This window comes from Malurus melanocephalus, unplaced genomic scaffold, assembly GCF_030028575.1.
Source record: "Malurus melanocephalus ecotype Western Australia unplaced genomic scaffold, MMel_1.1 scaffold_2, whole genome shotgun sequence".
In the NCBI taxonomy this organism is placed as follows: Eukaryota; Metazoa; Chordata; class Aves; order Passeriformes; family Maluridae; genus Malurus; species Malurus melanocephalus.
This window is the reverse complement of record NW_026623234.1, coordinates 4,962,402-4,976,456: the sequence shown is the minus strand read 5'-3', so window position 1 is coordinate 4,976,456 and position 14,055 is coordinate 4,962,402. Positions and strand designations below refer to the sequence as shown.

Here is a 14,055-nt window from a genome sequence, read left to right as displayed (position 1 = left end):
AAAATGCTTCTTGGAAAGCGGGAAGTTAAAGAATCACTTGCTCAAATAACCAGTTGTTTTCCGCTCCTCTAGGCAAGAGCAAAGCTCACAGCTGCCTTGGGCAGCCGGCTGCCAGGTCCACAAAAAGGCACTAAAGCCTCCTGCCAGCCTTGCCTACTCAGCACCCTACAAGGTCAGGCTGGCAGATGCTGAAAGAAGGGACGGGGGGAGCCTGCTTCTCCCCACAAATGTCCACAGCACAATGCACAGGAAGCCTGCTGCAGCTCCCAGGCCCAAACACCCAGAGCTCATGCCAGCTCCCTGCCCCAGCCCTGCCACTTCTCACAGAAGGAACAGTTCAGACATTGCCAGAACTGGYGAAGTTCAATTCTATCCATGTTATCTTTTTAGAAGCCTTGTGACAGCTCTGCCTTAAACAAAAGATGAACATTTATTTCTGCTTTACTTCTCTCTTAGCAAAATACACAGCATTTTAAATGAGCTGAATTTTTTCTTCAGAGTAGTTACTGAGCATCAGTTGTCAGTGATCTGAAAAGACAGCTTTCCTGGAAGGAGAAGCAATCATGATAAAATTCAGTCTTGCYTTCTTGTAATCTACATCTCTTGTCACAGATAAACGTTATTAAGTTAGAGTCCTGGACTAAGAGTACTTCCTAAACGTATTAGGTCAGCATTGCAAAAGCCTAACAACTGACTCCAAAGGCGAGAAATTGTCTGGTATCTGCTCTGTCAGTCCTTGGCTGCCAGCTGAAAGAACCAGGTTCAGGTGCACAACAGACCAATGCGTGCATGCATTGCAGGGCACAGCTTCCAGCRCAGCAGGGAGGGGGCCAAGTCCTTCATCTGGTTCCTAAGCAATAGTCAGGGCACTTCTGGGCATGCTTACAATAAACAAAATACACCATTTCTTGGCACTTCTTAACTACGCCAACAAGATGCTCTTCCACCTTTAACTCATTGCCTACTSACGATGAGTGAAACCCTCGACCATCTACAGTGACAGATCTTCCAGAAAGAGGAAAAAGAATGATTCCCTGTTGTTCACACCTGGTGATGAGATATGTCCTTTGGACTGCACGTACTTCTTTTAAGTTAAACTCTATGATTTGTGTCAAGGTTGCCAGGAGACAYAGTGCCTGTTTTGAGATTCTTAGAAAGGGTGGAGCTCAGCTGAGGCGGCTGGTATCTCATTTTCATCCCAGACTTTGCTATTCAGCCCCCACTCCCCCCTCCCCCTCGCTCTTATGCAAGCTCAGGACTTGGCTTCCAGGCCAGTGGTGTTGCTGCACCAAGGCACCGGTTGCTAGGAGGTGTAACTGGAGAGATTCGGAGYAGGTAGAGCAGAGAGCAGGCTGCTACCTGCAGGTACGCAGGCTTTTGGGCATTTGTGCTCTCTGTCATCCCCCTCCTTTCTCAGTTAATGGGCAAACCCCAGCAGGTCGCAGAGCTTCAAGCTGAGAAAAGGCCTACATGTTCCAAAATAGCCAAGGCACCGAGAGCTTTGCAACACTGCTCTTCCCTATTTCATTAGTATGCAATAGCTTTCCAACCATGCCAAAGCTTCCCACTTGCAGAGTTCTACCTGAGTGTTTAGCTCTATTATTAAATAAAGCAGTCATGCTTATTCTCTTGTTTCCATTTCTTTGCACATAAACTGCAAGTTTATGACCCTCACCACGGGACTGCTTCCCCGGCCTCCTTCTCCCCTCCTTCTTTTCTTTTCAATAGCAACTTCCCTTTAGTTCACATGCTGGTTAATGAGATCAAAGCACAAAGTAACAAACCAGCCATCTACATGGGATTATTACTAGCTTGCCTCCCAATTTAAAAATCCAATTGACATACTCAAGGATTGTGGACAGTCAGGGTTTCTCTTAAGACAGGTTAAAGTCAGATATGACCAATATAATAATTGAAACAGCAACTGCAATAGCTATTGTGACAGGTATTATGGCATTTTCCTTTTGAGGGAACTGGAATATTTTCCCTAGAACCAGGGTTGCAGCAGTAAGAAGCACACACTATGTAGTTTTCCTTAATATGGTTTGTCAGGCAACCCAAACAGCAACAAACTTGCAGGACTTCTCCAAAATAACCCTACCTTTCCCTCCTCACAGCCTTGGGAATCCCGAACAGGGAAGTTTCAAGGGCAGTTAAGTGCTTTTACTGTGACAAGAATTTTCATTGCAGCCTTGCAAAGATAAAAGCATTCCCATTTCCYTGCTCTCACTTTCTTCATCGCTAACATTTTTGGCAACAGCAAGAATTCACACTAACAATGCTCTTGAAGACTCAGGTAATACTTTTGGCCCCCCAAGAAACATTGCACAGGCGGTGCCTGGACCTGCCACACCAGTTGTGTGAGACAGTGTGGGACAGAAGCTACCTAACTACTTGCCCTACCCACAGCACCAAACTTCATTTACAGCTCACTCACACCACTGCAGCATCGMATACAAAAAGAAACCCCTCTCCAAGATTTCTATCACTGGTGGGAAGAGCACATTCACACTGCCTACACAGACAGTGCAAGCAAGAGTCCCTCTCTGGTCCAGAATAAGGATCCTGTAATTCATTCTTACACTAAAAACCATCCCCAACTTCACCCTCAGTTAAGCACAGAAGTCGTTTAAAGCCAACACACTTGTGTGCCATGCTGTGGTACAGAAGAGTTGGAGTTCAAAGGTTAATTAGTAATCAAAGAATTTGCGTGCAAAAGCATTCAGATATTCAAAAAGAAAGAAAGGAAAATGTAAAATACACCACTGAASAGATGCCTACGCAAACTCCATCCAATTTCCTTCTGCACACCATTCTGAGAGCATTTCTTCTTTCCACCATTGACCCATTTTGCTCTCCTCTCTCTCTAAGAACCAGGCTTGCTCAGCACTTAGAACAGGTGAAAATGAGGACACAGAAGGAGTGGAGCCAGTAGCATCTGGCATTTTTTGCCATAATCACATCCTTAACTTTCTGTGTGTACACCTACCACAATGTCAGCTGAGCTCATGTCCCATTCRTGGAACCAGCTGTGGGACTTTGAGCAGGAGCATCACACTGCAGAGACTCTGAAAGGCAGCATAACGTGCATTTGTGGGCTTTACCACCTTGATGGATGCTTAGTGTGTGCTGTTGGGAATGTCCAAACTAGCACAGGTAAAAATATTGGTGTACAACACAGCACCTTTCACATTACCACTTTTTTTTTCTTTTTTTTAAATATATTCATCTATTGAATACCCAACTCCTGTTATCTACAGCTCTGTAAGGGAGAAAATAGAAAACTGACACTTCTATTTTTAGAATAAGGTGCAAGCGGGGAGAAGCAAAGTGATTTTCTCTACCATCCAGTCCTGAGAGAGACTAAAAATATAAAGAAAAAAAATCTGTTCCCCATGCCTTACAATACACTGCCTCTTCCCCATCGCTGAGTTTTTTCAGAAAAGTCTTCCTGTCCTTCAGACAAACTTTCAAAATCATTCCAAGTATAGAGCAACATAAAGAATACARAACAACACACTTCTGACCTGAAGTACTGCATCCAGGTCTGAAATGCCCATGACAAGAAAGAYACAGCCCTGTTAGAACAGGTCCAGRGAGGGACCACAAAAATGACCAGAAGACTGGAACACCTCTCATGTGARGAGAGGCTGAGAGCTGGTATTGTTCAGCCTGGAGAAGAAAAGGCTCCAGGAGACCTTACTGTGGCTTTTCAATACTTAGCAGCGACTKATAAGAAAGATGGGGACAAACTTTTTAGTAAGACCTGTTGTAAYAGGAAATGGGAGGATGGTTTTAAGCTAAAAGAGAATACATTTATATTAGACTTTTTTTACAAAATAAAAAAGTAATGCAATGAAGCATTGGAATAGGTTGCACAGAGGGGTGATAGATGAGAAAACTGGTTTAGTTGAAGATGCCCCTGTTCCCTGTGGCCTGGGTTGGACTAGGTGACCTCTAAGGGTCCCTTTTCAACTGAAATTCTGTAATTCTATGTTTTTCCTGCCCCCAACCCTACAAGCTTGAAGGTGTGAATTGGAAGGAAGAATAGTTACCAGCTCACCTCTGAACTGGGCTCCATTTTCTGCTCAACTCAAAGTAGGGTTCCCAAATCCTAAGGAGACATCCTAAGGAGATCCTCAGGCCGCCCTTTCTGGGRAAAGGCATCTGCCTCTTCTCACATATTCCCTTTCTCTACAGATTTCCTGAGCACAAATTCGTGAAACAGTTCCCAAAAAGTTTCATTTCAGTTAGATCATTCCCTTGAAAAATTCTCAATTTAATCTAAACATCAAAAACCATCTGGCAATCTAAACAAGTCAAGGCTTTCTGTTGTGGCTTTCAGCAATTTGGTTGGGGTTGGTTGGGGTTTTCTGGCTTGTGTTGTCTTGATTTATAAACAGCAGCAAAGTGCWACCAAGGGTCACCAACTCTGATTCACCTCTGAGTGTAGAGAGTGGGTACTGCCTGTCACAGGTCCTGGCACTTGAAGGGCTGCAAGAGGAGGCACAGATTGTGCTCCTCCTGTGACAGGGGCTTCTGTCAGATGGGGATGCAGCAACATGCTCCTACACTAAGCTCAGCCCTTTCCAGGTGCCTGACAGAAAGCAGGAATTACAAAAGCATGTATGAGCGCAGGCTGATCCCAGATACACAAAGAGGGGGTACACAAAGAAATTTTTGGGAGAAAGGACTCATATCACATGGCCTCTGTTGAAAGACAGGGAATAAACAGATCCATTAGTACCTGGAGGATTGAAGGAGGATGCCGTATCAGACCTACTGCTGATGCCAGATCCTCAAATAGTAACTGTAGGATAAAGCATCACATTACATCTCTATTTGTCCCAAGGCTGTAGTGGCTGGCTACAGAACAGCAACCCACCCCCTTGTAACCTGAAGGCTGGATTAGCTATGGCACTCTGGACGAGTAACCAGAAGCTCTGTGTACAGGAGAACAGCACTCTGTGTACAGCACAACAGCAGCTCATGTCAAAGGGACCTGGCAACACCAAACATCAGCAGTGCCCTTAGCAGTCTTTCAATACCAAGCGTAACACAATGTAAAAGTSACACAAGGTCTGAAGCCAAGCATTCCACAAGATTCCCACTGTCCACCRCAAGAGCAACTCCACAGCTGGCAAAGATGGCATTAACCAACTCCCCAGGCAGCAGTTGAGCTCTCAGAGTCAGGGGGCTCAGCTCCAAACACCTTCCCTCCAGCTGTCTGACAGCACCCCRGTGCTGCAGTCTTCAATGCATGCAGCAGCAATTTGGGCAGACTTGACACAGTCTCCCTCAGGTTTAGTAAGAAGCCATTCTGCCCAGCTATTTTGAGGTTTTGTCCTATTTTTCTCCCTTTTCTGCTGGGCAACAGGTTTGCTGCAGGATTGAAGCTTCACAGCTACCTCATTATTTAAGATTCTACTGTTACATTCTCCACTGGYTGTCGAAGGTAAAGAATTTAAATTAATTAGACAAGAGACCAAAAGCAGCTACACACACACACCTGGGGACTGGCTCATAAAAACTCCCTGGAATTCAATTTGACAGATTTGACACCAATTCTGCTAAAGACTTAAACCAGGGGAGCTTGCCCACAGCTCCAGGTGACTGCTAATACTGCTTGGTCTGCTTATTTGTCTTCTCTTCTGCCAAACCAAGCAAAATTATAGCTGAACTGGAGCAACACACAGCTATTCAGCAAACAATTCTACTTTTTAGGTGCAGTTTTATTAGAGAGACATGGATTCAAGGTGGAAGAGTCTCCAGTACTCACAAAAAAGGAGAGCAAGAAAAAAAACAATGTAGAAATTCCTGTCTAGCTGTTATGGACATGTGGAAACATCTCACACAAAAAAGACTGCCCCTACTCCAGCAGACAGGATCTTTTCTGCCTGAAGTGCAGTGATGGGGATTCAGAACTGGATCCAGCTGCTACCCAGATTTGAAGAGGGCAACTGCTCCAGACTCCCTGACTGTTACTTGCAAGCGTCATTGGTCTGTTAGAGAGAAGGGGAGAGGCCATAGTCCTGCTAAATCCAYCTCTGCAAATTAAAATATCAGTTACAATTATTTGGCCTGAGAATAAAGCACTGTTGCAAAGGGTAATCTCCATTCTTTTGTCCCAAGTGCAAAGACTTCACTCGCTTTCCAGAAACTAAGACTGCATCAGCCTTCTTCAGCCAACCCTTCTGCTCTACAGCTGCTTGYTCAGCTACACCCTCCCCTCTTCCTAACCTTCATTAACAAAGGCAAGTGATGAAGTATTTTACACCTCAGGTCTTCATGCCTCAGTGCACATACGTTCCTTTCTGTCCAGGGAAATTTGAGAGACAAAGTATCCCTGCTTCTTTCTGAGATACCTGCTATTGCTGGGGAAGAAAAGGGAAGGAAGGGTTTGGCTACTTTTCATCAACTTTTTGGACACTGAAACCCAGTGCTGCTCACTTTTGGCACAGAAAATTTTGTTTGGTTTGGTTATAATGGCCCAACCCAAACCAATCTGCAGTACAGATTCAAGTCATGTTTAACAATCTCAGTAAAGGGGATTTTCTTGTTCAGAGGGGATTTCTGAGCCCATCACCACAATTGTGACAGCTGGAAAATCTCCCCAGATGGCACGTTAAACACAGTAGCTCACAGAAGAAATGTATTAACAACACTCCAGATTCCTGGGAGATGAGGAGGGAAAAGAGGTCTAACTCTTGAAAGGCAATTGTCCTATTTCAAAGAAGACATATGAAGCTGCTTCTGATGTAACCAAAGATGCTGCAATGTGCTTTGAACCATACATGAGAACTTCTCTCCATTTTATGGTAGGTTTCTACATCTTTACAACACCACAGGATTYTCCTTTACAAACGAACATAAAAAGAAAGTACAGAAAAGTTCTGATCTCCTTCAGAACTTTGGGGAAGAAAACTTGAAGGAGGCAGCACCAGCAAAAGKGGGTTTATCTACTGGCAACCCAGAAGTTCAAGTATTTCAATATCCCTGTACCAACCCAGGATGCATTTGGRATACAGCCCAATAGCATTAGCATTTATACTAAACAAAAATTAGTGAAGAACTGTACCTGCACAGAGCAGTGGAGCTTTGCTCAAACTGCACATGTACCATGTACTGGCTCTGTAAGGAAGTGGGTTCTGTCTGTGCACCTACAATTTTCTAAGTACCGTTGTGCCACCCAAGCAACGTGATCAATTAGTTAATAAAAACTGGCTCTGAAATAAGGTTGAAATAATGTTGTCACCAATTCTAACCTGGCCACATTGCTTATGCTGGTCATAAGCATTGGAAAGATCCCAGTTGAGAATAGTATTTTGCCTTGTTCACCATCAGTYATCTATCAGATTTGCCTCTCACAATTTGTTCCTGTACTTCAATGACCTAAATATTCCACTTTAAGGAAGAAAGAAAGARCAAGGCAACATCATACCTGGTAAAGTTACACAATGTTTATCCCGAAATGTTATTCTTCCATTGTGGGCTATATACAGCTTAAGGTAAAGGGAAATTGCCCTAAGATGGTAATTTATTACATTGTGCAGTAATCTATCTATATAATGATGGAAAATTATGACTAAAACTTTCCAAGAGACTCCACATGTGGATGGGCTGGAAACTGCCTTACAGCATATCTACAGGAACTGGAAAGAGGTATTTGAGAGCAAACCAACAATCACTYCTGGCAAAGAAAAATCTTCATTCTTACAGCTTCCAAAGGGATTTACCACTCAACTATGTTAGACAGCTACACACATGTTGAGCAGGCTCCTGGATGGATTAAAACCAATTCACTCATTTCCTGTTCTTCCCCTTCCTCCCTCCCTTTGCTGTGATAGAGACCATGATCACTGCCTGTCAGTGCAGGACCTGACAGCCAGGAGGGGTATGACTCAGAAGGGCTGACAGACTTAGGTGGCTTCCACTCCATACCACAGATCAGCTGAGGATGAGGGGTGGAACAGGGGAACACACAATGAAAAGACTTGAGACTATGGCTGAATGTTGCTGCAGTGCAGGTTGGCACACAAAAGGTTCCTGCACTGGCATCCAGCATGCACAGCACAGTTGCAGTAAAATAAAACTTGACCCAGATAAATGTGCAGTTTTCTGATTTGAACAATCATACAACTATATACTTCTGAATTAAAAAAAAAAAAAAAAATCAAGGTGATAAAGCTGAAGCAAGAACAAGTCTAACTCTTCAATTCATCATGCAAAAAGCATCAGGAAAAAAGACTCACTATCTTCATATTTTAACTTCAATCATATAGCTCCATGTTCTATCGTCCCTCCCTTCCTATCTACAAATAAGAACGATTCATTCTGAAATGGGACAGAATACAGGGGCACACAAATCATGTGTTCAGCAAACATACTGCTCACACACACAGAGATAGCCAGGGGYCTGTGTCTGTACTGGCTACAGTAATTTCTGAGAGAAAGACAAAGAAACTCATTTTACTATGTCTCTGAGAGAATTCTCTAGATTAAACTCACATCTGCCTTTAGCAGGAGCTGCTGTATGTAAAGAGCTATGCAAGAACCGAAAGAGGGAAAGAATAGGAGCATATGCAGGTTGAGATTGATCAAMGCAGCACACGTGCTATGTTTCAAATACCAGTCTTCCCAGCAAGGAACATCAATGTGAAAAACCCTGAAATCTATCAGAGTGGCTCCAAATTGATAGGCAGAGCTAGAGAGATGCTWAAGCTGACCAGAGTATAGCAGCAGTGTTTAAAAGAAATTGCACTCTAAAGGCACAAAGTGCCACATTCCCACTTGTCAGAAGAAAAAGCACAGGCTTCTTACTCAAGCAGGCAAGTGCCTCACCTGAAGATCAGGTTCCTAACCAGTTATCAGGATCAACTGAGAGCCAAGAAAAGAAGAACAATGAGAAGCATAATAAATCAATCTGTCATACCAACCTATAAGACTTAAAAATCAACAGTAAACAAAACACCAAAACCAAAACCAGATAAGCTAACTAAAGCTATCTTAGCAGCTGGTCCAGAATTTAAATAATTTCACACACTCTTTTATTCCTTTTTCAATGTTAGTTATCCTCAGAGGATTTTCTTAGTTTTGTTTTTCCTCTTGTTTCTAGGAAACAGAGCCTCAACTAGCTACCACAAAAAGAGAATAAACGGAGAGAAGAGCAGGGAAAATGCAAAGCGGGGAAATTGAAACAAAAGAAGGAYAGAGCATTGGTCCTGCCACAAGAAATAAACATTTTGGTACGTTTCTGTCCCCCCTCACTCCCCTCACAAGAACAATTTTGCTACTCACTGCAAAACCCTAACAGAGATCAAATTAAGCAACGCTGGGTTTGTTTCACTTGACAATATAAAAACAGGTAAGCACAGGCAGCAGATGCAAGACCTTTGCAGAGGATACAATTTTCTCTCTTATGTTGTCTTATCTCCCAAGATAATAGCTTTACATCAAAGTGGTAGCCTGGAATATCTGCAGCACTCAGTGCCTTTGGCCCTTTACCACCGATATGAAGGAAGGGTATCCTATAGCACAAGCATCCCACAAAAACCATACCAGGATCAGCACAGCTGCTGTCCCACACTGCCAGAGAGGGAGCCTTATTAGGGTCAAAACAGAGAAAGGATAATATGTGCAAAAGCCAGTGGGAAGAAAAGGAAAAAAATAATGTAGCACTCTTCAGCAGCACAGWGGAGTTGGAATGAGCTTGTTTGCATTGGGAATTGCAGCTTTCATCAGTTTAAGAGACTTCCCAGGAGATTCAAAAACCCCAGGAAAGAGAAAATTCAGAAAAACAATCACATCTTCTTTTAAAAATTATTTTAGGAAAACCAGAGACACAAACTAGGATTATGCTCAAAAAATGTCAGAGCTTCTCATGCACAAGTCCTCATTCAAATAGTTGCTTGTATACCTGGCRTGGATGAAGTCAGGATGCCTGGGGCAACTGTTTTGATCTCAACCAAATCAACTTAGGCATGTTGAAAGTGTTCTTAGGAAAACAGAGTTGTTACATAAATTCAGCTTTTAGGGGTAGGACAGACTGGAGGAGCAAAGCATGCATGTCAGCATTGCAAAACCTCATTACATGAGCAGTGGGATGAGGAAATCACTGAATCACAGTTGAGGATGACCAAGTTGCATGGACAGGTCATGAAACAACTGTGCATGACCCACACCAAGTCTACTACATGAAACTCATGTAAGTAGTTTGGTGTCCAGTAAATTAACAGTTCTGTCTGAACAACAGAACCCAGAGGGTCATAATCACTGTCACAGAGTCTGGTTGGAGCCCTGTCACCAATGGTGCCCCCCAAGGCTCAGTATTGGGGCCAGTGTTGTTTAACTTGTTCATCAATGACTTGGATGAAGGGGCAGATGCCTCCTCTCAGCAAGTTCACTGATGACACAAAGCTGGGAGGAGCAGCCAATACCCCAGAGGGCTGAGCAGCCCTTCAGGAGAACCTCAGCAGGCTGGAGAGATGGGCAGAGAAGAACTCTCTGAAATTCAACAAAGCAAGTTCAGGGTCCTGCACCTGGGGAAGAACAATCCCAGGCATCAGCACGGGTTGGGGGAGCACCAGCACCTGCTGGAGAGCAGCTCTGCCAGGAGGGACCTGGGGGTCCTGGTGGGCAACGAGCTCTCCACGAGCCAGCAGTGCCCTTGTGGCATCTTGGGATGCAGTAGAGAGCATTGCCAGCAGGTCCAGTGATCCTGCCCCTCTATTCAGCCCTGGTGAGCATCATCTGGAGTGCAGTGTCCAGTTCTGGGCTCCTCAGTACCAGAGGGACATGGAGCTCCTGAGTAGGTCCAGTGGAGGGCAACAAGGATGAATGGTAAACTGGAGCATCTCTTACAAGGAAAGGCTGAGCAAGCTGGGCCTGTTCAGCCATGAAAAGAGACAACTGAGAGGTGACCTCAGTGACCTCATCAATGTCTATCAGTATGTGAAGGAAGGGTGTCAGAGGATGGAGCCAGGCTGTGCCCGGTGGTGCCAAGCAACAGGGACACAAGGCAAAAGGCAGAAAATGATGCACAGGAAGTTCCACCCGATTATGAAGAAAAGCTTTACTGAGCAGGTCACCACACACTGGAACAGGCTGCCCAGAGAGGTTGTGGAGTCTCCCTCACTGGARGTATTCAGGAACCATCTGGATGGARTCCCRTGCCATGTGCTCTAGGATGAYCCCGCTTAAGCAGGGAGCTTGCACTAAAGGACCCACTGTGGTCCCTTCCAGCCCTACCTGTTCTGTGAGTCCGTGTAATTCAAACAAACAAAAATTAATTAAATGAAGCCAGTGTACCAGAAAGGCTAAGAGTTCTTTCAAATCAAGAGATACTCACTGGAAATCAGAATGGGAAAAAAAAACCCCAAACAAAACACAAACTGAACAAGATGAAACTTGCATCAGCTTAGTAAGGTCTGCATCAATACCTCTCTCATGACTCCTTAACCAAAGGTCATTTTAGATTGTTACCTTGAGATTGTCTTTGTGCAGCAAATYTGTGCACAAATTACAACAGTATCACAAAACAGGCCAGCTGTGGCACAAAAGCAGCAAGTCAAACAAACAATTAAACTTATACAACATACATCTAGTATATTCCTGACCAGGCAAAGAGATGTTACCACCAACAAGTAAGGACAGGAATTCCCCTGTAAAGCCCTAAGGAACCACATAACCTTTTAATTAGCCAAAAGAAACCTCAGGTGTACTCATACTTGATTAAATCAATGTCAGGCACATTCATCAAAGGACATTGCTATTAACAAAACTAACCTATCTTCAGCTATGCAAGAGCCCAAAATATCTGTTACTGCACTCGTTTTCTTCTCTGTCTCATTGCTGTCTTCAAGTGTGAACACAGTCAGAAAAGATGCCAAGGAAAAGGCAACACACACAAATCTATTTGCCTGGATCCAAAGAGTTCAAGCATAASAGATGCCACTGAATACTGATGTGGACTTCAAATTGTCTGTAAATTAAGAGACTGCCCAGTGATAGAAAAAGAGGCAATAGGTAGAAATTAAAAAACATTAAATTCCATTTGAACACAAAGGAAAAATAACTTTTAAAAAAACCTTTCTTTTCATGTTTTTATTTTGTTTGTATTACTATGAGAGTAATCAAAGACTGGAACATGGTTCCCAGAGAGATCATGGCATCTCCATCTCTAGAGATATTCMAAAGCTGTCTGGCCATAGTCCTGGGCAACCTGCTAGAGGTGACCCTGTTTGAACATAAGGGTTGGACTAGAAGATCTCAAGAGGCTTCCCCAACCACAACAATGCTGTGATTCTGTGAAACAGGATATTACCAGGACAGACAAAAATTTCTAGCCAGTTTCACCAACCCCATCTCTCATTTTAGCCACAAACACAGAATCTTTAMATATTACTAGCACACTTCCTGAAAACCTCATCTACAATTGATGTGGAAGTTCTTTTCATTTAATTCTAGCTTTCACATGTTAAGACTATGTCCATGCAACATGACTTGGAGATAGCGCCTGTTCTTCTCTTTTAGCTTGCTGACCAGCAGAATAAACAAGCTCAAAGGAGTGCCAAATTCACATTGATTCCTGCAACCTAGCAGACCTCTCCAGCCTTCACCCATGTCCCTAGAGGCAGCTCTTGCTTTCCATCAAAGTCTCCTTCTGGTTATCTCMATTTGAACTTAGACTAAAGTTGATAGATGTGTTTCACTCCAAAGAACCCACATATAAGGAGTTTCAGGCTGTAAGCCTGAAATCTTTCCTCACATTTGGCCAAGGAACATGGTAAATCATAAATTGTAGGGCTTCTACAAGAAGGCTTTTGTCAATTCATTGAAAGCATCACTTGCTCCATTAGGTATTTATTGGATTGAGAATCACACTGAGTTATTCTTGCATTCATCACACTACAGAACATAGTGGAAGATCCACAAAATGTATTTAACTCCCAGTTTAGAGCAATAGGAATGAGAGTAGTTCTATTAAAAGGGATCCCATTAAAACTTGATAATGCAATCTTTCTCCCTTGCCAATTACATTAACAGTGCTGAGTCTCATCATTCTCTGTGTTTAAAGAGCAGCAAATAGGCATCCTCTAGAAGATTATAGTGGAAACACCCCGAATCTTTATGTTAATGCATCAGTTGTGGTTTATTTTAGCTTTGAGGATGTGGTTAATAACTCACCCTGCTGGATAAGCAACGAGGCCAGTTTTGGGGTCGCAGGCTAATCCTCTGCCTCCTGACACAGTTATGCCCAACACCTTCTCCAAAGTCACCTAGAGCATACGAGAAAGAAAACAAGAAGTACCATGAAATGTGAGTGCTGTTCAAATAGACCCATAACACAGATCTGATAGTCTGGTTCCGCTCGTTCCTAGAAATCCATTGAGAAGCAGCCAGATACAGAAGCTGTTCCACTAAGTTTCAAMACAGACATAGAAAAATGCTCCTGGGGTACAGAGGAGGAATTATCAATACACTTGTCACTTTCTCTATGCCAGAGCATTGCAAACATAGGATAGCAAGCAGCAATTAGGACTGRTGAAAAGCTGGGATGCACATTCATTGACCACCAATTCCCATCCTCCCAATAAGAGCAACATACCACTATCTTTGGATATCTCTAGAAAGGTGTCTCTAAAGATACCACTGTCTCTAGAGCTTGGCTCTTTCCTGAAAACTGTTTCCAGGTTGACCCATTCTCTTTGCTGCCTCCATCCAGCAGTATGTGGTTCAGCCCAGTGCCAGCCTTGTATTTCTAGGAGCTGAACAGTCAGTTTTTCTTACAGTGTGTGAATTGGAAACCACAACTAGTGGTGGAGGGCAYCCCTTGCCGGGAATCTTGAGACAGAATACCATACACATTGACAAGCCTGCTGCACACCAATGACCCTTGCAAGAGACAGTAATGTAAAATGTCCCCACACTTCCCTTAGGCAAAGATCTCAACTATTTTCAGGAAAAGAAAAGAAATGCAACTAGGAAGAGCTACTTGCCAGATACAAAGGCCTCTGTGGTAAGAAGCTGGTAAAAGCAAAAAAAAAAAAAAAAAAA

The 14,055-nt window shown here is 43.4% G+C and overlaps 1 protein-coding gene across 5 annotated transcripts in view; it reads right to left on the bottom strand.

Moving 5' to 3' along the window:
• MAPKBP1 (mitogen-activated protein kinase binding protein 1) overlaps positions 1 to 14,055 on the bottom strand; it is a 97,870-nt gene that overhangs the window by 55,268 nt on the left and 28,547 nt on the right. For all 5 annotated transcript variants that reach the window (XM_057365781.1, XM_057365809.1, XM_057365799.1 and 2 more), the window contains exon 3: positions 13,186 to 13,277. In XM_057365781.1, the coding sequence (XP_057221764.1) occupies positions 13,186 to 13,277 (92 nt within the window). The remainder of the gene's footprint in view (positions 1 to 13,185; positions 13,278 to 14,055) is intronic.